Source organism: Pinus tabuliformis, chromosome J (genome assembly GCF_031772625.1).
Source record: "Pinus tabuliformis cultivar Carrire ecotype Pingquan chromosome J, CPIR1, whole genome shotgun sequence".
NCBI lineage: Eukaryota > Viridiplantae > Streptophyta > Pinopsida > Pinales > Pinaceae > Pinus > Pinus tabuliformis.
In genome coordinates, this window is record NC_142295.1 from 1,328,038,663 (window position 1) to 1,328,064,351 (window position 25,689).

The 25,689-nt window shown below is 41.9% G+C and overlaps 1 protein-coding gene across 1 annotated transcript; it reads left to right on the forward strand.

Annotated features, from left to right (window-relative positions):
- Positions 1-12,789: 12,789 nt before the first annotated feature.
- On the forward strand, positions 12,790-13,461 carry LOC149232193 (uncharacterized). The gene has a single exon (XM_089381860.1). The coding sequence runs from the start codon at positions 12,790-12,792 to the stop codon at positions 13,459-13,461; it is 672 nt and encodes a 223-aa protein (XP_089237986.1).
- The last annotated feature ends 12,228 nt before the right edge of the window (positions 13,462-25,689 follow it).

Below are 25,689 nucleotides of genomic sequence, written 5' to 3' on the forward strand. Positions count from 1 at the left end.
GAAGAAGCTGATAAAGTAATCGATGAGTTTCATAAAGGGGATTGCGGAGGACATCACTATTGGAAAGCCACTGCAAACAACGTTTTGAGAGCTGGCTATTTTTGGCCAACTATGTTTAGAGATATTTATAAAAAGATAGCCACATGCCATGAATGTCAACTGTTTGAGGGAAAGAGAAAGCTCATGCCAATGCCCTTGGTTCCCATTTATGTTGAAGCACCTTTCCAGCAGTGGGGATTAGATTTTATAGGGGAAATCCACCCTCCTTCATCAGGACAACATCGCTGGATTCTCACAGCCACTGATTACTTTACAAAATGGATAGAGGCAATACCCACAAGGCAAGCAAATGATTCAGTGATTATTTCTTTCTTAGAAAATAATATATTATCAAGATTTGGTTGCCCAATCAAGATCATTACAGATAATGCTCAAGCTTTCAAGTCCAAAAGAATGATTAATTTTTGTCATCAGTATCACATTTCCCTGGGACATTCCACTGCTTATTATCCACAGGGAAATGGTTTAGCTGAGTCATCAAACAAGAGTCTTATGAGAATCATTAAGAAGCTGCTGCAAGAAAATAAAAAGGCTTGGCATTTGAAACTGAAATATGCCTTGTGGGCTGACCGGATTTGCACAAAGAGGTCCATTGGAACATCACCATATGAGCTTGTATATGGGGCAGAGGCTATATTTCCAACATCTCTCGGAGTACCAGTAATGAAGCTGATTCAAGGATTAGAAGAGGAACCAAATGTTGTACAACGCAGGATTAATCAGCTAATAGCTTTGCAGGAGAAAAGAAATGAGGTGTTTGACAGTCATCAACAAAGCCAGAACAGGATCAAGAGAGAATTTGACAAAAAGATCAAAGAGGTTACATTCCAGATTCATGATAAAGTCCTGAAATGGGAAGCTAGAATTGAAGAAAAAGGTAAACATGGTAAATTCAAAAATTTGTGGAAAGGGCCATATCAAATTTCTGCTTTCCATGGGAATAACACCTATATTCTGCAGGAGGTTGATGGAACACCATATGCTGGAGGACCTGTTAATGGCAGGTTCCTAAAGCATTACAATTAATTGAATCTCTGCTAAGTGTCTCACAAACATTGTATATAACCGTTTTATTAGTTTTTCTTGTTGAAAATAAATGACAAGCTGAACAGGAAGCTTAAGCCCGAGGTGAAGGCCCACAAAGCTAGAAAGGAATGTTTGTCAACTCTGTTTATGTTTTCAGAAATTGAACAAAGCACTAGACCTATGAGTTCTTAGTGTACTACAGGAGCACACTATCCCAAGTGGAGCCACTGTTATCACTTAGAACTATTTTAAAAAAAAAATAAAAAAAAATTGATGCATATATTCCTCTGTCCTAAGTCCGATGACAAGGGTCTGTGTTAAGTTGATTTCATTTTGTTTTTCGTCACTTAGGATTTGGAGTTTTAAAGTTTTAAACTCAAACCATACTCGACTCCTATTGGTTCTCCTCCACCCATCATTGTTCCATAGCCATGTTTTGTCTCATCCAAGTCACCGTGTCTTTTAGTGATTTCGCAGCGTAATCCCATTGGCCAATTTCGTAGCGCAATTATGATTAAGCAATTTCACAGCGCGTCATGATTAGGCCGTTTCGCAGCGCATCATCATAATTTAAAACTAACAGCGCTGTGAAATCGTGGATTCGTGCATTTCGCAGCGAATCTTTCCCGAAATGTCAAGTCCGTAGGTGAGTCACCAATTGTGTCCACTCATGTCAGTTTATGTACCCCTCGTTTCACATTTGAACGCTCATTTTCCACTACCCCACCAATAGATCTGTTAATATGCACAGAAATATCATTCCCAAGAGATTTTGTCGTGCATAGACCTTAATGATGGTCGTAAGTGCTGCATGAGTGAAAAGTCTGCCTGATTATGTATTGAAGTGTTTCAATGAAACAATTTGAATTTCAAGCGAGCCTGATTACAAGCGAGGCTGATTTAAAAAAAAAAAAAAAAAGAGTTGAAACACCATTTCATCCAGAGCTGTTAGACTTTGTGTGTGAAGATTTCAAAGGGAAAAATGGAGAGGAAAGAACACAGATCCGGTAAATGCCAGAGGACTGAACCTGAGGGCCTGGATATAGCGTTGAGGGATGAAGGCGTGAAGAAAGCGTTCAAAGATGCCGGGTGCTGGAACTTTTGCAAAAAGCTTCAAGGAGGACATGCGCAGGTAACTAAAGAATTTGCGCTAAACTTCACTGGTTTAAATTCAAAGATAGCTATGCTAGAAGTCCAAGTTTCTCCAGAAGCCATAGCTGCTGTGACAGAGATCCCAAGAGGACGGGAAGAATGGTTTAAAATTTTTAAGTTTGATATGAACCCTTGTAAAGAGTTTTTAAAGGAGGCATATGTAAACGAAGACTTAACAAAAGCAGTGCCCAGAAATTATGTCAAGGAACATTACGCTCTTCTTCTTACCTGCATACAGAAATATTTGACCTGTGAGGGAAGGTACAATAAGGTTTATTCTTATCATTTCAAACTGCTTTTACATTTCACTGGGAAAGTCTCCATAGACATTCCTTTTTATTTGTTTCGCAGTTTGAGTAAGATGTGTGACAAGGTGCAGTTAAGGAAAGAGGACTGTGAAACCTCCTTGTTTCATCATGGTTTGATCAAGTTGTTAGTTTTGGATGGCCTTCAAAAGATAGGCAGAGACTGGAATTCGTTTATTTTCATAGCTGGATTCCAAAGCAAGACTGGCCTTACTCCACAACTGTTGAAAAGTGTGCAACAAGAAATGCTTGTTGAGAGTGCAACAAGATGATGGAGCTTAGTGAAAAGAGTCGCCTTCACTAAGTGGGCCCGCAGGCTATTTTTGGCGCAAGTCTATTTTTAGACTATGTCTATTTTTAGACATATGGATCATGTCTATGGATGATTGATCAAGTTGGGAAAAATAGATGGACTTCTATTTTTGATGAAAGTGTGAGTGATCACAGTGTGAGTGATTACAGTGTGAGTGATCACAGTGTGAGTGATCAAAGTCAAAAATAGAAAAGTCAAATATTATTATCTCACAATAATATTTGGACTATAAACTTAATCTTATTCTCTTGGAGCACTTCAGTTTGAGCTACGGAAGTGGCACATGCAGCTGTCAGAAGGAAATTCGTTTTTCTTATGAGTCAGTTGAGTTGTTGCATGCATGACTTCAGTTAGAACTCAAGTGAGTTGAGTTTAGTGGACTGGAGGTACAGTTGATGGAGTTGTGTTCAGTTTAGCTTTGTTAAACTGGTTGTATTTAGTCTAAATGATCAATAGACTAAAGATGAGTTGGGTGAATTAGTTATTAATTAATTCACAAGTTATTAACTCATAATGCAACTATAGAATACATCAGTTAACTCAGTTGCATGTCAGTGCATGTTCAGTTCAGCAGGGACAGGTGTTAGAGGATCAGATTGCTATCAGTTGTGACTATAGCTGTGCATGATGATTTGCACAATCAAAGGATTGAGTATGCCAATGAGTTTGCTCACGTATCTTCATGATATTATAGCTGTTGCTCACGTCCAACATAGTGTGGGTGACTATTTTGCAGTGTAAAATCGAGTTTGGGAAGCTATTCTCATCAGTTCTCGAGCAGGTTTGAGCAGTGGAGGCAGGCAAGCAGCGGGAGAGATTTGGAGATCAAATCTGAGTTGTATTGTGTGTAACAGGTGGAGATACTTGTGAGAAGTATTATGCTTTGTATTGTTACATGATTCAATCAATATAATATACAGATAGTGTGGGGTTTTTAGCGAGATGCTTTCCCCGGGATACATACTGTGTTTATGAGTTTGATTGATGCTTCTATGTGTGCCTGTGAATGTTTCTGCTTCTGTAATTTGATGATCAACGTAGAGGAGATTATGTATTATACATGTTCCGCTTAAATTGTATGATCAGGATAATCTTTGTGAATATGTGTCATAGTATTCAAAATTTCTACATGGTATCAGAGCTAGATAATTGTAGAAAAAGTTTCTACATGGTATCGGAGCAGCTTGATTTGTAGAAGAGATTTTTACAGGATATCAAGCGAGGATTGATCATCAGATCTACTATTCAGTCACAAATTCTAGATCGGAAGCAGTTGAGTTGGTTGCTAGTGGAATTCGAATTTGCAGCAGTGTTTTCTTGGTGACAACGCAGCAATGTCTTTCAACGGATTGCGATTGGAGTATGCTCTTGAGGGCAGCTCAAACTATATTGCATGGAAGGACAGGATGGAGGCAGTATTGGATGATAACGGGCTGAAGGAGTTCATAGATACGGATATCCCAAAGCCTACTGATGCTACTCAAGCTGATGCTTGGCAAAAGAAGATCGCAAAATGTCGAAGAATTCTGTTGGAGGGCGTGAAGGATCACATTGTGTCCAGCCTCCATGGAAAGGCTACTCCATATTTGATGTGGAAATCACTAACAGAATTATTCCAAAGCAAGAGCGATCAGAGGAAGCTGGCGCTCAAAGATAAACTCAGAAACATCAAATGCGAGAAGGGAGACAGTATTCCCAAGTATCTCACGAAGTTCACTCAGTGTCGAGATGAGCTGGGAAGTGTGGGGGTTACTGTCGATGATGAGGACTTGGTGAGCTTGGCTCTCCTTGGTCTTCCGAAGAGTTGGCATTCCTATCAGGACTCTGTCAATGGTCGGGAGAAATTGCCAGGATGGGAGAGACTTTGGTCAGATCTTGTGCAGGAGGAGATCAGGCGGAGCACCAGAGACGGTTCTTCATCCATGCAGGATGAGGAGAACTGTGCCTTAGCGAGTAAGGCGAGGAAGGGGAAGGGGAAGGTTTCTCTTTCCAAATCCAGTTCTTCCAATGATGGGAAGAAGGTTGACAAGGCGAAGGTGAGATGCTTTCGTTGTCATGAGTTGGGTCATTATGCTACTAATTGCCCAAAGAAGAAGTCCAAGAAGGGATTCGGGGAAGGATCTGAAGGTGAGGCAGCCTCACTTGCTTCACAGTTTGAGTTGGACTTCACACTCTTCGCATGCATGGTTTCATCCATGATGGGAAGTGGTTGGTTTCTTGACAGTGGAGCTTCTTTCCACATGACCGGTGACAAAAGTTTGTTCAGTACTTTGGAGGAGAAAGATCTCCAGATACTCATAGGGATGGGTAATGATGAGAAGTATAGTGTCTCAGGTGTAGGCACGGTTATTTTTCAGAGGGAGCATGGAGCTCGCCTTACCTTGACCGATGTCAAGTATGTACCAGGACTGAAGAGAAACTTGGTGTCGATCGCGATGTTGGAAGACAGAGGATATGATGTGGTCTTTACTAAGGGAAAGGTTTTCCTTAGACACATCATCACTAGACAGGTGAAGCAGATTGGTTCACGGGTCAAGAACCTGTATGCTCTTGAGGTTCAAGATGCATGCAAAGCCTTGAGCAGCAAGGCAACTGATGGAGACTTGGTGGTTGAGAGGGAGCGTATATTACCTCTCAACATGCAGAGCCAGAAGAAGTCTCAGACGATTGTGGAGGAGCCACGATTGGTGCAGCAGCTTCAGGAGGTTGTGGAGCAGCCACAACAAGGGAAGCTGAGAGGAGATCGAGTAGAGACATCTACTCATCCAGAGACCTCCAGTAGGGGGAAACTTCAAGCCAGGTGGGCTGAGGGATCGCATGCATCCATACCTCCAGGTAGGAGGTGGGGTGATGTGGATTGATTGTCCCAAGGAGGAGGGGCAGGATCCTTGAGGTACCCAACCTCTTGGATGAGACCTTGCTACGGGAGCCCCAGATGTGTAGTAGCAGGAACTGATTGATTGGGTAGAGACAGATGCGGATGGAGCGGCAGAGAGAGCGACAGTGCAGGGAATCCCAGGACAGTGCATAGCTAGCAGGCTGTAGCAATGCGAGAGGCACAAGTGTTTTGCACAGTGTTAGGTGGCACAGAGAGGTGTGCAATGGTGCAAGATGCATGGAGATGTTGCAGTAGCGCAGATGTCAGAGAGGGAGCACTTGTCAGCAGCAGGTAGAGCTTCAGCATCAGAGGATGTTTCTATCCCAACAGGGAGGTCAGTTGGGAGGTGCAGTGCGGATGCAATGCTGGGAGATAGAACCAGCAGCAGCACGGATGCAGTCAGAGATCAAAGTGACAGAGGCTAGAGCAGTCAGATACTGAAGAGCACAGAGATGCAGAGTTTCAGTTGACAGAGGCAATAGCAGTCAGAGACTTTGATGACAGAGCAAGTGGACCGGCCAAATGTGTTGCATGGAGAACATTCCAGAGTTACAGGATCGGGTTTGAGAGGAAGCCTTTCTTGTTGAGAGGGAGTGTTGAAAAGTGTGCAACAAGAAATGCTTGTTGAGAGTGCAACAAGATGATGGAGCTTAGTGAAAAGAGTCGCCTTCACTAAGTGGGCCCGCAGGCTATTTTTGGCGCAAGTCTATTTTTAGACTATGTCTATTTTTAGACATATGGATCATGTCTATGGATGATTGATCAAGTTGGGAAAAATAGATGGACTTCTATTTTTGATGAAAGTGTGAGTGATCACAGTGTGAGTGATTACAGTGTGAGTGATCACAGTGTGAGTGATCAAAGTCAAAAATAGAAAAGTCAAATATTATTATCTCACAATAATATTTGGACTATAAACTTAATCTTATTCTCTTGGAGCACTTCAGTTTGAGCTACGGAAGTGGCACATGCAGCTGTCAGAAGGAAATTCGTTTTTCTTATGAGTTAGTTGAGTTGTTGCATGCATGACTTCAGTTAGAACTCAAGTGAGTTGAGTTTAGTGGACTGGAGGTACAGTTGATGGAGTTGTGTTCAGTTTAGCTTTGTTAAACTGGTTGTATTTAGTCTAACTGATCAATAGACTAAAGATGAGTTGGGTGAATTAGTTATTAATTAATTCACAAGTTATTAACTCATAATGCAACTATAGAATACATCAGTTAACTCAGTTGCATGTCAGTGCATGTTCAGTTCAGCAGGGACAGGTGTTAGAGGATCAGATTGCTATCAGTTGTGACTATAGCTGTGCATGATGATTTGCACAATCAAAGGATTGAGTATGCCAATGAGTTTGCTCACGTATCTTCATGATATTATAGCTGTTGCTCACGTCCAACATAGTGTGGGTGACTATTTTGCAGTGTAAAATCGAGTTTGGGAAGCTATTCTCATCAGTTCTCGAGCAGGTTTGAGAAGTGGAGGCAGGCAAGCAGCGGGAGAGATTTGGAGATCAAATCTGAGCTGTATTGTGTGTAACAGGTGGAGATACTTGTGAGAAGTATTATGCTTTGTATTGTTACATGATTCAATCAATATAATATACAGATAGTGTGGGGTTTTTAGCGAGATGCTTTCCCCGGGATACATACTGTGTTTATGAGTTTGATTGATGCTTCTATGTGTGCCTGTGAATGTTTCTGCTTCTGTAATTTGATGATCAACGTAGAGGAGATTATGTATTATACATGTTCCGCTTAAATTGTATGATCAGGATAATCTCTGTTGAATATGTGTCATATTATTCAAAATTTCTACAACAACCAGCCAGAGAACTCACAATAGCTGAGCTTCAAAAAGAAGCAAGAGCTAAAAAGCAAACCAAATCACAGCTAAAAAAACCAGTGAAGCCACTGATCATTCAAGAACAACCTCAGAAATCAACAAAGGAAAAAACTCAGGATAAGAAGACTGTACCTGAAACAAGCAGATCTGAAGCAGTCTCAAGGGTAAGGACAAGAGGCCAAATAAATAAGGAAAAAGGTAAAGCCATAGTTGTTGAAGAGAGCCCAGTGTCTAAGGCAAGTTTGAAAGATCTATTACAGGCCATTGAATTCGAGCAATCTGAACCAGTCCATATTGATTTGACACAGTCATCACCAGAAAGTGCCAAGAAGTCTAAAGCCTCAAAAAGGCTTAAATTTGATGAGCCAGGTGAAGAATTTATTTTTAAACCCAGAAGACCTATTACAAGGAAGCAAGTAAAGGAAGCGCTGCCCAGAACAGAGGAAACCAAGAAAGTTAGGCAAAAGGATACAAGCAGAACAGTCATCACATCTCAAGGAGACAATATAGCAGCCATAAAGAGCCAATTAGAAGCAGCTAAATATGAGATTGCCAAATTGAAGCAAGCAGTTAGAAAACATGCAGATGTGTATACAAATTATCGTAAAGCTCTGTGGAAAGGAACTGAAACCTTTCAAAACCAGTTGAATTCAGTAGTTGATGGCCATGCACAATTTCACACATGGACAGTACCAGCCATCAAAGAGGCCCAGTTCATTAGAAAAATAAATATGCAATTAAGAGCTGAGAATAAAGCTCTGAAGAAGAAGATTGAAGACCTGAAGGTACAGCTAGGCCAGTTAGCTGCCAAATGAATTTTCTTTTCAAAGAAAGGTTTTGTTCCAAGTTTTTGTCAAATTTGCTTAGTCTTATTGGTTTTGAAGACATGTAAATCCCTGCTATTATATGAAAAGTCGAAGGGAGTTTTTGGCAATCAAATGTTTCGGTGATAAAGGTCTCGGGTTAAAGGCAAGTTGTTTTAAATAATTCAGCAGTTTCGTAGCGCGCTACGAAACTGCTGTAGGTGATGATTTTAACATAGACAGGCAGTTTGGGATTATGAGCGGGAATTTTGAAAAGGAGACACCTAAAGGATATGCAAGATATCAGATGGAGCTACCATAGCCATTCAGATCAAGACAGGTGTACGTTTAAAAAAGGTGGAATATTTTAACCCAAGTTCAAATTTCTGTTGTAAAGCCCCTTTATCACCGTTCAAAGGGTATTTAATGATTTTCATACAAGGAACTTTTGCCTGCACACCTGCTCATCGATGCAGCCTACAACACATCAAAAACGTGGCAGTGTTCCATATTTTGGGTCATTAAAGGCTAGAAGACATGCTGCTGTACATTCGAGCAATTTGAGGAAAAATGGAACCGAGAAGCAAGGGACATCTCCTAACACTACTGAGCAGTTAAAGATTCAGCGTTCAAAGTCGATATGGAGTATTAAACATCCAGCTCAGCCAAATCGAAGGAGGACCAGGTGTCAAAGAACAAGGAGAGGCCATTATGCATGGAACATGGAGTTAGAGTCATAGTTAATTTAGAACTCTTTAAAAACTCCAGTCAGCACTTTAGTTGTATTTATTAGTTAGTTCAATAGCTGATAGGTGTTAGTAGAGGTAGTTATCGACTCCCCTCATGCTGGAGGAGGAAGCTCGAATTAGTTAGAATAAGGATTCTATATATAGCTGAAACAGCAATGTAATGAGGGTTGGATATTTTATAAAACAGAGTACTGTTTTGGCTTATGTAAAGACAGAATTCAGTAATATAAGTTGGCTGCTTTTCTTCTCAGGATTCATAAAGGATTTCCATGTTCAGAATGGTGATTTATTCCTTTCTTAATGTCTTTTACAGTTGTATAAATGCATAATCACTCAGAATTCACTGATTGTGCTCTGATTTCCTGTATGCATTTGTAAACTGTGGTTTTATATGAGTTGTGTTCTGAGCACCTAAATGCTAAATGCCCTGACTTCTATGTAAAGGCAGTATCATTGTTTACTGAAGTATGATTGACTCCATAGGCCCAATGGAAATTAGTTTAATGTTTGTCCAGCCTTCATATTTGTTAATGTTATTCCACAAGAGTTAGCCATCTTATTAATAGTCAAAATCAATAACCCTTTGAGAGAGCCCTCTCAGGCTAAGGAGGCTAAGCCTTAGTCAAAAGATTGGTTTGAAACAGTTACTTGAAGTCTTCCTGGTTTGCAGCCTTCTAGGGCTTGATTTTGAGATAACATTTTGGTGCGTCTGCCGGGAGTCTGAAGATTACTCATTCCCGAAATTATGAAGCTGAACTTCTGAAGGTAGGAGGAGCTCAGAAGGTTTTCGAGGTTGCATTCTACCTTGGTGATTCCATTCAATCTTAAAGTTAAAAAAGGTGGCTTCGAGAGGAAGATATACAAGGAGTAATCCTGACCCAAATCCACCTAGTCCTGTGGATAATCCCAAGATTATCTCAAGGAGCAGGCAAAGATTTTCTGATATACCAGGTACTTCATCCATATCAAAATCTTTGTTCCCTGAATTCTCTAGAAGTCCTGAAGATAAAATTGTTGATGAAAAAATTCAAGAGGTATTGTTGAGGTCTAAAAACGAAGAAGAGCTTATTGGAATTATTTTAGATTTACAAAAAAGAGGCATTGATACTTCATCTTTAGTATCACAAAAAGATAAGGAAGAGTTTTGGGAGGTTGTTACTTCGGAATTGCTATTAGAGGAAGAGGACTTAAATCAGCTCAAGGAACTTGATCCTTTTGAAGTTTTTCTCAAATCTAAAACTGGTTTACCTCTCCCAAATTGGAGTTCTTTTGTCAGTGGTTTGCAAAGTCCAAACAACCCTTTTCGTACCAACACTTTATCTTCTGCCTCTGCTAGTCCAAATAGTCCTCAGACACTATCTCACACCAGTTCTGCTTCCACTGGTCACACAATACCTGTTGTCACTGCTCCTCCTTTCATTATGGCTATACCTGCTAGGTATGCTCCCCTGGCTCTCCCTGTTGTTTTACATGATCTTCCTAGCAAATATGCTGCTAGGATTCCAACATGGGGAGGTGATGAAGATATTACAGCAGAGGAACATGTGGATAGGTTCAATGATTTTGTTGATAGGGAAGAAGTGGATGATGAAGATGTAAAACTAAGGTTGTTTGCTCAAACTTTCATTGGGGAAGTCAGAAAATGGTTTAAAGCCCTTAGAGCTGGAAGCATTCATAGTTGGGTAGAGTTTGAAGACAGCTTTCTAAGGAAATGGGGAAACATAACTAACCCTGTCCAAGCCCTTACTGAATATAACAATCTTAGGAGAGCTCCAGAGGAAACGGTTCAAAATTTCTCTAAGAGGTTTAACAAAGTATATAATTCTATTCCAGCCCATTTGAAACCTCCTGGAGCTTTGGCACAGTTGAGATATGCTGAATCATTTGATTCAGATTTTTCTCTTTTACTCAGAGAAAGGGAGTCTGCCTCTCTTGCTGACATGCAAAATGATGCAATTAAGGTAGAGGTGAATATGCTTGCTGCTAAGAAATCAAATATGGCAAAGTCTAAGTTAAAGGAGGAAGAGAAGCCTTCTACATCTGCTCAAGAAGACAAGTTTGAAACAATGATGAAAACCATGGAGAAATTGATGGACAGATTAGCTCTTGGGAATGTTTCTACTCCTCCAGCACAGCAAGAACCTCAGTTCAGAAGACCTCAAAATCAGCAAAGGCCAAGAGACAACCGAAATCAGTAGGCAGATCCTCCAGTGAGACCTCCTTTCCAGCAAAATTTGGTAGATGAAGAGGATGAACCTGAAGTCCCTGAGGAATCAATTCATTGTTTTGATGAAGAAGGGTCAGGAATTTTCTTGACCAAGGAAGAACATGATGAGTCCAGCATAATAAAATCAGAGGAAGAGCCTTCGGATTTTTTAAAGGGCTATCAGCATGCTATTTTTGAGATGCAAAAGCAGTATAATATTAGGAATAGAGATGTTCATATCACAGCAAACAAAGCACAGTTCAAGAAGAATACCTCAAGGACAGCTGATGATAAAAAGGAAAAAGCAAAGGTAGTCGAAAGTAAAGATGATCCTCCTCTTGACAAAAGGGACATTCAAATTCCTTCTCCTCCCAAAGAAATTGACAAGACTACTTTTGTTTTTAATATTGAGAATGAGATTGCAAAAATTAAAATATCAGTCCCTTTTAATGAAGTTCTCAAGGATGTTTTCTACATGTATGAAGGTTCCTACTGAGTAGTTGGAGTCGGGAACACATGCACTGGCGATGCTGGTGTGGCTCTGCATGAACAGCCATGAAACCCTTCTGGCGGGGTTTGCAGGCCGGCCCACGGCCCTGTAAACCCCCACACCTGTACTCATCTCCCGGTTTTTTATTGGCCCACGAGCCGGTACTCTGGTCCCCCGCGTCCCGTGACTCCCCCTCCCTTTTTACCCTGGCTCCACCCGCGTTTTCGCACTTTCACCTTGGTTTTTTCACTCCCTAAGTTTTCACTGCCCTCCCTGCATCGGATTGGAACCCCCCCACAGCTCGGCCGACAGCTCGAAGGCGTCGTTTTCACTGCCAAAGGAGAACGTGACCCGCAGCAAGATCTTCTACAGGCTCAGTCCAAAACGGTTATCCCCGCTGTCGGTGCCGACGCTATACGGTTACCTGGTTTCGAGGAATACTCTCTTGGGCGGTTACCTGTATTTCGAGGAAGTAGATTATTCGAAGTCCCCGCTGGCGGAAAGCTCCATCTGGCGCTCCACATTTACTTCATCAGGGGGTTTGCACAGCGGGAATTTATCTGCTAGTTTTGAGCATCTGTCGCCCACTATCAACCCGTCGCTCCCCACCTCTCTTTACCCTGGCGAGCCCTCCTCCTGGAACTCCTTCGCGGTCCCCTCGCCGGCTTCACTGGGTTTCCTGGCGGACTGTTTACACTCCTCCCTGGTTGGTGCTTCCCCCCAAGCGCCGGTTATTCCCTCCCATCCCCTTCCCCCGGTAACCTCTTTGGAGCTCCCTTCCCTCTCGGCAGCAAACCCTCCCATCTCGATATCAAACCCTCCCTCGGGCCCTTCCGCACCCTCTGGTAGTTACCACGCGGTCCCTCCCCTCCCTGAAGCCATCCCCTCTTTAGGGACTAACCCCCTTCCCCCTCCCCCTGTTCCCCCCCCCTGTGGGCTCTCAGGCCACTGTTAACCCGGGCCGCATGTCCTCCCGCCTTGCCAAGAAGCAACGTTGTTTCAAATCCACTGCGGAGGACGTCTTCCTGCGGCTGGAAGAGGATATTCAGTGGGGAGACGCCAAGGATCTAGCGGACTGTGTCCTTGTGGGACGGATTAGAGGCAGACACGCAACGGCTGCAAAAATCAAGCAATGGGCGACCGAGATTTGGGGGCAATACCTTGTGGAGATCCCGTCGGTACAGACGTTCGTGCGAGGATGGTTTGCACTCAGATTTGCAAGGGCGGACCACACGAGCTGGGTTCTTTCCTCATTCTGGCATTTTGAGAAAGCCCCGGTCCTCCTCAAACGGTGGACGCCCCTCTTCGACCCGGAGACGGAGCTTTTGGGCATTGGACCAGTTTGGGTTAGACTTCCGGCCTTGCCCTTGCAGTACTGGTCGGAAGATATTTTCAAAAGAATTGGGAATGCCCTCGGCACTTTCATGGAAACAGACAAATCTTACATCTCGACGGGCTCTATGGCGTTTGCAAGGATCCTTGTTCATATGGATACCAGAGGGGGAGTGCCTGAACATATCACTATTCAATGGAAAGCCACTTCTAGGAAGCAAAAGCTGGATTATGAGGGTATACCCTACAGATGCAGAAGGTGTCACCAGGTAGGACATCTATATAAGGACTGCCCCCTCCTCTAGAAGACTCAGCAGACAGCTACAGGCCAGGACTTACCCTCCTCTGAGGGGATGCCAGACCCTCCGGCTGCAATGGCACCGAGAACGGATCATATCATCACCTCGGATACGGTGGAAGCGCCCTCTGCACCTCGCCGAAGGAAGCAAGCATCAAACGCGCCCCGGCCTCCATCTCCTCCTCTGACGCGCTCAAAAGCTGCAAAGGGAGCGGTCTTCTCCTCGGGTATGTCCACTTCTTCGTCTGCCTCTATTTCACATTTTGCATCTTTGAGTTTATCTTCCGCTGGCATCCCCCCCCCTATCAGGCTCCCCCCTCCCTCCTCCCCGTCTGCCCTGGACCTGGTAAAGGTGGCCTGCTCATCCCTCCCCCATCTCGGCTCGCTATATGTATCTTGCCCCATCCCTAGACCTACAGGCCCACCATCATTATCCATTGTCCCCTCTTTCCCCCACCCCTCTTTTCCCTCGTCGTCCCCCTCTGTAAACTCGTCCCCGAGATACCCTACCCGTTCGACCACAAAGCTAAAAGTCACGGACTCCATTGGGTTGCCGGTGGAATCCCACCTCCTTTCGCCCAAGCAGGGGCGTGGTCGACCCTCCTCAAAGTCGATAGCACAAAAACAAATGGAGGAAGACATCCTCCTTGGCAAGCAGCAAACTCTTCCCAGGGCCCTTAGAGCACAGGATACCCTCCCCCACCCCCCTCCATGATAATTTTGTCCTTCAACTGTAGAGGGTTGGCCAGCCCGGATAAAAAAGCGGCCCTGAAGCGACTCTTACTCTCAAACCCTGTGGACATTATCTTTTTACAAGAAACTTTATGCAAAGCGGACACAGCATCCTCCATTCTTGGCTTATGGTTGCCTGGGTGGACCTTTATAGCCATTGATGTATCTGGCCGCTCAGGAGGCATTGCTATGGGATTCAAGAACAACTCTATTTTGCTAAAAAACATCTGGGGTGGAGGGGGCTTTCTAGGGGCAGATATATACTCGAGAGATTTGGAGGAAAATCTCAAAATTATAAATGTTTATGGCCCCTGTCTAAACAGAGAGCTTTTCTGGCAAAAGCTCCTAGGTTCCCCACTCCTCCAAGCTGAGAATATTATTTTGGGAGGAGATTTAAATTTCTCAATAGGTTTCTCCGAATCTTGGGGACATCTAGCTCAAATTGACCCCCTCTCTGATTTCTTTGGGCAACTGCTTGAAGATCGTCATTGGATTGATCTCCCTTCTGCAAAACTCCAATACACTTGGAAGAACAATAGAACTGGGGACCAAAGCCTAGCGAGAAGGCTGGATCGATTCATCATGAAGGAGGGGCTCTGTTCCCTATATCCTAGATCTCGTCAATGGGTGGGAAGTGGAGGAATCTCGGACCATAGGCCCATTTTCCTGGAATTAGAAGCAAGACAGCGAGCCCAAAATGCCCCTTTCAAATTCAATGCAATTTGGCTCCGGGATCCTTCTTACATAAAAATGATAACGGATTTCTGGCAAACACATCCGATCTCAGAGAATGTGGACCCAGCCAAAGGTTTGGTTAGAAACCTCTCAGAAATCAAAGGAAAATCAAGGGAATGGGCGAAATCAAAGCGAAAATAGGATGATCAGACTATATCCGAGGCGGAACAAGCAATTGAGGCTCTTGAAGCAAATTCAGATGGAACTTATATATTTTTGAAAAAAAAAATCTATTTTTTATCAAAATTTGTGCTCTTTTCAGAATATGATACATCGAGTGTCATCATAAATTAGATTAATAATAACAATATGTGTTATCTATGAAGTACATATTTAATACAAAAGGATGTGCTCTTTTCAGTATATGATACATCCATTGTCATTATAAATTAGATCTATGATAACAATATATGTTATCTGTGAATTACGTGTTTAATACAAAAGGATTCACACATCTATTTCATATTAATAAAATGGTATTATAATGTTATAATCTTTAAATTTTAAGAAATATTAGTATTAAAAGAAGTATACCTTTCTTTTATGTTATATATATATATATATATATGTGTGTGTGTGTGTCAAATTTAAAAGGGTGAATGAGTAAAACCATTTTTTTCTTTATATGAAATATAAAAAATATTTTTTATAACAATAATAATATACCAGTTCCAATTTCTATCCATCTTTTTCATTAAACATAATCATATATCTCTTTATTATAAATAAATAAAAATGAATCATTCTCTATCTAACCTATTTTAAATAAATTGAGAGATAACGGGAATGACTTTCTTGCAGATGCTGAAGATAGCACCCATGGAGGCCCTCAGGGCCAAAAACCCTGGACTTGATGGTCATGGTTTTACTACCTTGATCGTCTAACCTCTACCGTCATTCCCCCCAACTCTTTGTGGCGTTCATCCCTCCATCTCGCGTTACATGGCTATCAATGGCCTCATCGGGCGGTTACCTGGTTTAACCTCTATCCCATTTACTCACCTCGACAACTATAGCTCCTCCAACCATTTACTGTCAGTTACAATGGAGGTAGACAATGTTGACTATGAGGCAGACCCTCATCCCCAACAAGTTATCTGGTCTCATCATTGAACCGTGTTGGGCTCAGGACCTTTTGCTGCCACCCTGCGCCCACTGTCAGCTGCTCCATCCGTTCAAGCTCGTCCTAGTCCTTCTGTGAACCATCCCCCACCCTTAGTACACATTGAAAATGCTCCTGGTTTGGACTACCCCCCATTATCTCCGGCTACCCTAAACCTACTTGGAACCTGCCTACAGCCCTTGCCCACCTTTGGCGCTCCCATACCACAGCTCCCCCATATCTCTGCGCCCCATTGTACACCCTCCACCTCCCGCATCCCTTCATCCGGGCCACCTTCCCTCAATAATCCTACCCACTGCAACACAACCCTAAATCCTAGAGGCTCAAACCGTAATACCCCTATCCACTCCGGCTGCTTCAGCTCCCCAATCCCTAACCCTAAATCTACCCCATCCACCCCCCAAAGTGTTAATCAGGGCTATGTTGTGGCCACAACCACCACCCTATTAAAACTGCTCTGGGGGGAAATTTGAATGGGTCCCCTAAGAAGTTTGATCTTTTGTTTTTCCGAATGATAACTGGAGTTGTCAGATGGAAATGTCTTCAAAGCTAAATGGTTCAATGGTTTAATAATTATGGTTGCAATGTGTTTTGAGATTAAAATGGAAACTGTGACTGTGCATGCCTGAAGGGTGTCACGAAATGCTTGATACTATAATTTGTGGAATCAACCTAAAGATTCCTGAAGGTTGAATCGTGAACGGCATTAAAACCTCGCCTAAGATAATAGGAGTCTGAGATCTTCATGTGATCACTTCCCCTGATGCCTCCCTTGATGCCTGAACTCTAGATTTCAGGGAAATTCCTTAAGGGCTCTTAGTTCACAGTACCGAACGTGAATAAGTGAAAATAAAATTCGAAAGAGATGCATCCCCACCACACCGAAAGACTTTAACCGTTTCATCGCATGGCTACCTATTTTGCTTTAATCATCAACTCCCCATCGCCTAGCAAGTTTAGAGCCATCATTGTGCCGTGACCAAATAAATATAATTTTGACCTCTTGAGATTTAGAGCCGGAAGGACTCATATAACCCCCAGTTGCAGAGTCTGTCTCTTTATGAAAGTTTTTATGAAAGTAAGGTTTGTTTTAGGAATTTCTGTCATATCTCTCATAATCATAGCTAATGTTGATCATTCATGCAAGCAAGGACCAAGAGAAGAAAGAAAGGTCGGCGAGCTGATGCATAAGCATCATGAAGGGCTGCAACGAAAGATGCAAAGGGATCGTGAGGTGGTAATAAAATTCGAGAAAGTAACGCAACCTTTGAATGATCATCACAGGAACAACATGCCTAGTCCACATGATACCTCTACCAGCTGTATTTTCGTTGCCATGTGTCATGGCTTTACGATAGAATGGGGTAGGATGTCCTAAAATTCTAAGAAGACAGGACACAGAATAGATGTGTGTATAAGAGTTCTTATGTCGCTCTGGGGACTCTATATGACCTCTGCACCACCAATGTCAATATTTCAAAGACATACTCCGCAAGAAAGTGATATGTAGCCGCCACAGTGAATAATGGAGGCACACTCTATGTTAAGTGGAGGTACTCTTGATAGCACAGATCCATCAAGATGTCGTTACCTCCACATACACCTTAAATCATGCCAGATGTTCGACGATGAGCGCGGTGTCTTCATTTGCCTTCAGGAAATAATAGGGAATAACGTTCAGTCGATACAGGTGTGAAGAGATGGCTTGCAGTCATTCTTCTTTCTGTCAGCATCCATTCATTTCTTCCGGAAAATAAAATGTTCCAGAAAATGTGGCCTTGACATGTCAATGGTTTCATTGACCGTTCTATGTTTGTATATTTTAATTTGTATATTGAAAAGAATAGGAAGGTGGAAAGTCATGGAAGACCGAGGGTCAATTGTCTTGCTGCATAAGTATTACCTCTGGATATGGGTAATGGAATTTTTTTTGGTAGAACAGGGGTCAACTTTATTGTGCTAATAAAGAAGACTATTTCGGTCAAGAAGAGGCCTTTCGAAGTTTAAGTTTTTATGTTAAGAATGAGAGTATTGTCGAGGGCATGAGGAGATATATGTTTTGTTTTTATGCATAGTAATGACATACAGTTTATGACTAGTCTTGGTTATCCAAATATAATTTGTTATCATGGTTAACTCGTGAGAAGTCTCTTATTCGAAACCATATTAAATCAGTTGCAAGTTTGATTTGTAGGAAAAGGAATGTGTATTCCCTTTACGAGTAATTAGATTGCAATTAAGCTTAAATACAACCTTGTGCATCAGTGAACCCAGTAATTGATTCATTTGGACCTAGAATCCATATATGATGTTTAATCTCTTTTGATTATGCTCCTGCGGGATAGGTTAGAATAGTTAAGATTAACAAAAGTAGGTAGAATCAGTGTAGGTAGAGCTTAGTGCATATAGGTTCGCTTTTTCTTTTGTTGATTTAATTGAAGTATTCCTCCAAGAAGCAATCTTTCAACACCTATAATAGTTTACAAGATCCTTTAAAACCCGTTGGAACTAGCCACTCCAAATGAAAGTGGATCTAATTGGGGTCTGCGATTGGGTTGGTTCCCTTTGTTGGCACAACGAACATTCGACGTGACAACAATTTGGCGCTAGAAGGAGGGCCTGAACCACCATCCACAACTTTCAGGATTTCATCTATAAACATCGTGCATGGATTCGAAAAGATTGATGTATGGATCGTAAAGGTCAAAAAGATCCTTCTGCCCATTTGGAAGAGCCTCATTTTGAAGAATCAGAGGTGCCTCTAAGTCCCGTGTTTGGTTCACCCAAGGAAGAGAGACTGTGGGAGTATCCTGTCACTTAGTAACAACCAGTCAGAGTACTTACTCGTGCTTATGCTTTTTCCCTACCTCAGCTCCCCATCTTTCATTCTTTACCTCTGACAACTAAAAGAAAGCCAAGTATCTGTCCCATAAATGATGAGACATATGCAGCCCCTTCTCTTGAAGATATTGTGCTAGAGTCCTTACAAAGTATCGACACTCCTTGGGAAGAAATTCTTGAGGATCCCCTCTCTAAAGGTAATCCCTGGCTCGATTTAGGAAATCCTAACAAAGAACACCAGGGGGAAACATTCAACCAGAACCTCCCCAACCATAATATGACTAACGTTCCTCCTCCAGGTGGGAATCAACCTCCACCGCCTCCTCCAGGTGGGAATCAACCCCCACCCCCTCCGGGAGGACTCCCTCCCTGGCTTGCACAGGATGCTATAACAGTACCTGGGCAGAAGCATGCCTTACCAAAGAACGCAAAAAGAGTATTACCCAAATTCGACCCTAAGCGAGGAGACAAAACTGATAACCATATTCACTCTTTCTTCCTAGTTGTGCACATGTTATGGGTAGCCGATGAGGATGTGGTATGTCACTTATTCCCTTTTACTCTGATTGGTGCAGCATCCACATGGTACTTTAGCTTGAGAATAGGATCAATCACTTCGTGGGATGCTTTTCAGCGGGCCTTCATAGACAATTTTGGCGATGATAAGACACCTGCAGCCTTGGTTTTAGAATTATCACGTTTAAAAATGGAAACCAAAGAAAAGGTCAAGGATTTTAGCATCTGGTTCAACACTTTTTTCAACAAATCTCGGCTAATGCTAGACCTACTGATGAGGTGCTCATGGAATTCTACATCACTGCTCTCCCTGTCCCTACTACGATGTGGGTCAAAAGGAGTAATGCACAAACCTTACAGGGTGCCATTGATGAAGCAGTAAAAGTTGAGAATGAAATGATCAGTCTCACAGCATGTCATCATACGACCGAAGAAAAGAAAGCCTCTCAATCATCAAAGAAGAATAATGGGAGTGATAATAAAGTGACTGAGATCAAAGAAAAGGACACCACAGATGTGGAGGGTTTGCATTGGATCATTAAGAAATTGACGAACAAAGTCATCGATATGAAGAGGAATTCTAGAGAGAGTACAAATGGGAATGGAGGAAATAATAACAACAGAAAGTCCTTCAAACCTTTCTATCGTAAAAAGACAGAAGGTGGTCATGGTCAACCTGCGTTTCCTGCTCCACCTAATGAAGGGATTTTAAATATGGAAGACCTGGCTCTTATTGGATCACTTCTTACCAAAGAGGAACCTATAGCAGATCTAGAGCAAGAACAGGAAGATGAGGAAGATTACGAGGTAGAAGAGCCCAAGGACAAGGTATCTCAAGTCAATGTACTGTGGGATTTCTATGCAAATGGGAACGATGACGACGAAGAAGATAGTATAGAAGAAAATCACACTAATGAAATCCACACACGAAGTAAAGGGCCACTTGGGGTTTTGGTGAAGCCTGTAGACAAGAAAAAGAGATATGTTCGCTCTTTGAAGACATCTGCTCCCAAGGTTCCTGTTGAGAAGAATAAACCTAGTGGTAATTCCAAGAGTACTCCAGTTGTGAGCTATCCAGAGAAGGATAATACATCACAAAATCCAATGAAGGCAACTCAAAATGGTAAATTCCCACCTAAGAGCAACAAGACCGGTATGTTTACTCTACCCTACCCTGTTTATAACATTGATTACAACATTGTGGATGATCTTAAGAAATCTCGGGCTAATATCACGTACTTCGATTTGTTAAAGTTAATGCAGAAAAGAGATTTGCTTTTGAAAGCTATCAATGAATGGAATTGCAAATCTCCCACCAATATGTATAGTCAAACCAGAACTTATGTGTCCAGACCCGTTAGTACCTCCAATACATCCCAAACACCATCAGCCATGGAAGCCACTCTGTTGAAAATGAATTGAACACCCCAAGATGTCAGTGCAACCATGATAGGAAGGAAATCAAAATCCATGACTCCACCTTTCCTTATCACATTTGAAATCTTCAACATGAACGTACACAATTGCCTGGTAGATTCTGGTGCCTCATCCACTGTTATGCCTTACGCTGTTGCTAAAATATTCCATGCAATGCCCAAGAAAACTGGAACTTGAATTATGCAATTAGACAGAACAAATGTAAAAGTGATTGGAGAATTGAAAGATGTACTGATTCGGATGACTACCAAACCTCAGTACATGAAAGTCATTGACATAGTGGTAGTCGACATACCCAAGGCATATGGGATGCTTCTTAGTAGGGACTGATCATCAAATTTGAATGGATATTTCTCAACTGATTGGTCCCATCTCTTGTTGCCTCAGAAAGGAAAAGGTGATATGTTAAGAGTTGGTCAAGAAAGATACATGATGTAGTGACAGAACCAAACGACCCCAATGAACCTGTAATGTTTACCAACTCTATCCTTGGGAATTATAGTTTCGACATTTCTGCCATGGAAACCTATTTTGGATAATTTTGTGCAGAGATAGTTGAAGAAACGGCAACGAAAGACAGTTGGAAGCTCTCCCCCATAGTCCAACTGATGAGCTATCCTATACTATAGTAGATGATAGGACTAATTTCGTAGAAAGCAGTTCAATTGATGTAAAATTAGATTCTATATTTTGGACACTCTACTTTGATGGCTCTAACTACATAGAGAGCGTAGGTGTTGGGAGCATTCTCATTGACCCACAAGGGAACCAACATTTGATGGCCATCCAGTTGGAGTTCGTGTGCACCAATAACACGGCAGAGTACGAAGGCTTGCTATAGGGCCTGAAGAAAGCCATTGACATGAAGGTGAAAAATCTTAAAGTTTTTGGTGACTCTGATAATTGTTGACCAGGTAAGGAAAAGGATACATTGCAATTCGCCACACCTGGTATGATACCAACATGAGGTATGGAGCTTAATTTATAGTTTTGATTCTTTTAATATCACATACATACATCGAAGGAAAAACCAAGATGCCGATCTGATGGCTGGTATGGCTTCAAAACTTTTGCCTGACCTTAGATTAAACAAGAATAAATATTATGTTGAATTGATTTTCAGACCATCCGTACCTAATAACATCTCAAATTGGCAGGTATTCGAAGGTGACGAGCAAATCCTTGAGTTCCTGCATTGCGAAAAGACATTCAAAAATGCACTCATTGATGAAAAAGAGCATGACAAGCTTATGAATGAGAGTGAAGATGAGGAAAAAGATCAGTCCAATATAATTCCCAAGTCAGTTGTCAAGATGGAGCACTTTTATGACCTGCATGATAAATTTAAAAATCTGACCAACTGCAAAATGCATAGCTCATCCATGAAGTATGAGCCAGTCAACCTTGGAACCGAAAAAGACCCAAAAAATGTTAATTTGGGCTTAGGATGCTCTCCACAAGAAAACTCTGTGTTTGTTAAGTTGTTTAAAGAGTACAAGGACATCTTTGCATGGACATATGGCGACTTAAAAACCTTCGATGCCGGCATCATGCAACATGTAATTCCTTTGGAAAAAGATGTTATGCCCTACCAAAAAAAGCTTCGTAAGATGCATCCAAGCCTGGAACCGTTGGTGAAGAAAGAATTGAACAAAATGCTAGACGCTAAAATAAGTTTTCCAGTCAGACACACCTACTGGGTAGCCAATCTCGTGCTAGTAAGAAAAAAAATGGAGACATTAGATTATGTATCGTTTTCAGGAACTTGAACAGAGCATCGCAGAAGGATAACTATCCTATCCCTTATATGGAACACATTCTTCAATGCGTTTCTGGGTCTGAAATGTTGTCCCTATTAGATAGGTTTTTCAGGTGTATAATCAAGTGTTGGTGTCGAATGGAGATAAAATTAAGACAACCTTCAACACTAAATGGGGCACCTACGCATATCATAAAATGCCGTTTGGACTTATTAATATAGGCACCACATTTCATAGAGCTATGGACATAGCTTTCCGAGGATTGATTAACAGATCCGTAGTGGTTTACATGGACGACATTACTGTGTATTATTATCGTAAAAGGGATCATATTTATCACCTGAAACAGATTTTCGAAAGATGCCGAAGGTATGGAATATCGTTGAATCCCAAGAAGTGCTTTTTTTCAATTACAGAAGAGAAGCTACTAGGTCATATCCTCTCTAAGGAAGGGATTATTATCAATCCTGAAAGAATAGAGACCATCATGAGAATACAACCTCCTGCAAATAAAAGGGAAATGAAATCTTTTTTCGGGAAGATTAATTTTGTTAGGAAATTTGTTTTAGGCTTCGCGGAAATAGTGTGACCCATTCAACTAATGATGAAGAAAGACGTCGCGTATAGGTGGAGTGATGAAGCTAAGAGATCATTTCAGCAAATTAAGGAGGCCATCGCAGAAGCTCCTACGTTGGTTAGCCCCAATTTTGACAAGGAATTCCTCCTGTACACTTTCGCTTCTAATGTTTCATATGCCGCAATCCTCACCCAAAAAAAATATAACAGCAATGAAGTCCCCATTTCTTATACGAGCTCTAATTTTGAGGGAGCAGAACTGAATTACCCTGACGCGGAGAAACAAGGTTTTGTGGTTTTTAAAGCCATGAAACATGTCTGCCCTTATTTACTGAAGGTCGAGACCAAGGTAATTGTTCCCCACCCTACTGTAAGGACCCTCTTCATGCAGAGGGAAATGGGAGAACGACGAGGGAACTGGATAATGGCTCTTCAAGAATACGACCATGAGATTAAACTAGCAAACATAGTTTTGGGGCAGGGGTTATGTAAGCCTGTAGCAAAAGCCTTGGCAGGTAAAGAAGGGACGTCAAAGGAACCAAAAGCTTAGTGCGTGAGGAATACGCAAGTAGCATTCGGGTAAGAGCTCGGATGGGACAACGAAATGTTAATTTATGAGCGCGAAATATTGGAAGTCCCATTGGACTCTACTTCGTGGTATTACGACATACGTTTTTATCTAACACGGGGGTCATGTCCTGAGCACATGGATGCATCACAAAGGAGAGCAATCAGATTAAAATCTAATCAGTATCACTTGGCCAATGATACATTATACAGGAAAAATCATGATGGAGTTTGGCTGAGGTGTTTGGAAAAGGACGACGCTGATCATGTCTTGAAAGAAATGCACAACGACCTAGTAGGCAGTCACTACGGTGGAGAGACCACTGCTCACAAAATATCAAGAGTCAGGTATTATTGGCCCACAATGTTCAGAGACTCACATACCTACGCCCAGAAGTGCAGGGTATGTCATACTGTTGCAGGGCAAGAGAGAAAGACAGTCGTTCCCCTCAGGCCCGTTATGATTTATCACTCGTTCCAGCAATGGGGCCTAGATGTCATAGGGGAGATCACTCCGAACTCTTCACAGCAGCATAAGTATATACTCATGGTAGTTGACTACTTCACCAGGTGGACCGAATCCATCTCGCTTCGGAAAGTTAACGAAGACCAGGTAATATCTTTTATTGAGAAATTTATTATCAACATGTTTGGTATTCCTGATGCTCTCATATTTGATAATGCTTCTTACGTTTCATCGCTAAAATTGACTGAATTTTCTATTGATAAATCAATTCGCATAAAGTATGTAGCAAACTATTACCCCCAGGGAAATGGAGTTGCAGAGTCCTCAAATAAAAACCTCATCCGCATAATTCGTAAATATGTCGCCGACAACCAGAGGAATTGGCACAACGCCCTTTGGGCCAATAGGGTCACCCCAAAAGTAGCATTAGGAAACTCCCCATACTCCCTCATCTATGAATAGGAAGCGATCTTACCTCGCAATGTTACCCTTCCCTCTTTACAGCTCTCCCAAGCCTCGAGAGGGACCCCTTCAACCTTACTTCAAAAAGGATCAACCAACTGGTGAGGTTGGAGGAATTGAGAGATAATTCCATAAATAAGTTCAAGAATCACCAAATGATTGTGAAGAGATGGTTTGATCGCCATCAAGCCAGAAATAAAGATTACCAAGTCGAAGAGCTAGTCTTGAAATGGGACAAGTTGAGTGAGCCGAAAGGTAAGCACATGAAATTCCAACATTTATGGCTGGGCCCGTTCCAAGTTGAGAAAAAAATTGGTCAGGGAACCTACAGATTAAAAACTTTACAGGGAGAAACCGAAAAACTCCTTGTTAATGGCCAGCATCTTAAGAAGTATTTCCAGTAGCCACCACATGGTGGTTACCTCCTGAGTAGGTTAGGATTTATTTTATTTTCTGTTAGCTTAGTTATATTTTTTCTTTCCTTTTTTCCTTTTTTGTTTTTATGCAAAGTTTTATCTTCCTTTTGTTTTAAACTTCAGTCTCTTTCAGCCATTTGATTTCGGTCTTTCAATTTCGTTTTCACCTTTTGTAACTTTCTTTTGATTGCCCTCATTTGTCATCTTTAGCATTTTGCTTCCCTCACTAGCCTGTTGATGAGTCTGCAGATCCTAAATTCATTATTACTTTGCAAGTCAAACGAACCTTTGATGAGCCTCTGAGAACTGGAAAAATCAGGGGTAAAATTCGAATCGAAGCCACTCATTGGCATCTATTGGGAACTAGGTAGGCTCTGTTGATAACTTGGATACCCTGAGCATGTAGGGATATCTTTATAAAACGAAAAATGTGTAACCACAGTTGGACTGGCATGGTGGAATGCTGCATTTTGAAAGTCCTACCTAGACCTAGCCTATACTTGCCTATAAGGTTTGCAGTTATTCTCCATTGGTTCTGCCCACCACACTAAAATTACCAATACCTGTCATCTACAAGTAAACTTCCTTTCATGGGCTAAGCTCA

Coding starts and splice junctions, on each gene's coding strand:
- LOC149232193 (XM_089381860.1), top strand. CDS start 12,790: ATGTCCTCCCGCCTTGCCAAGAAGCAACGTTGTTTCAAATCCACTGCG.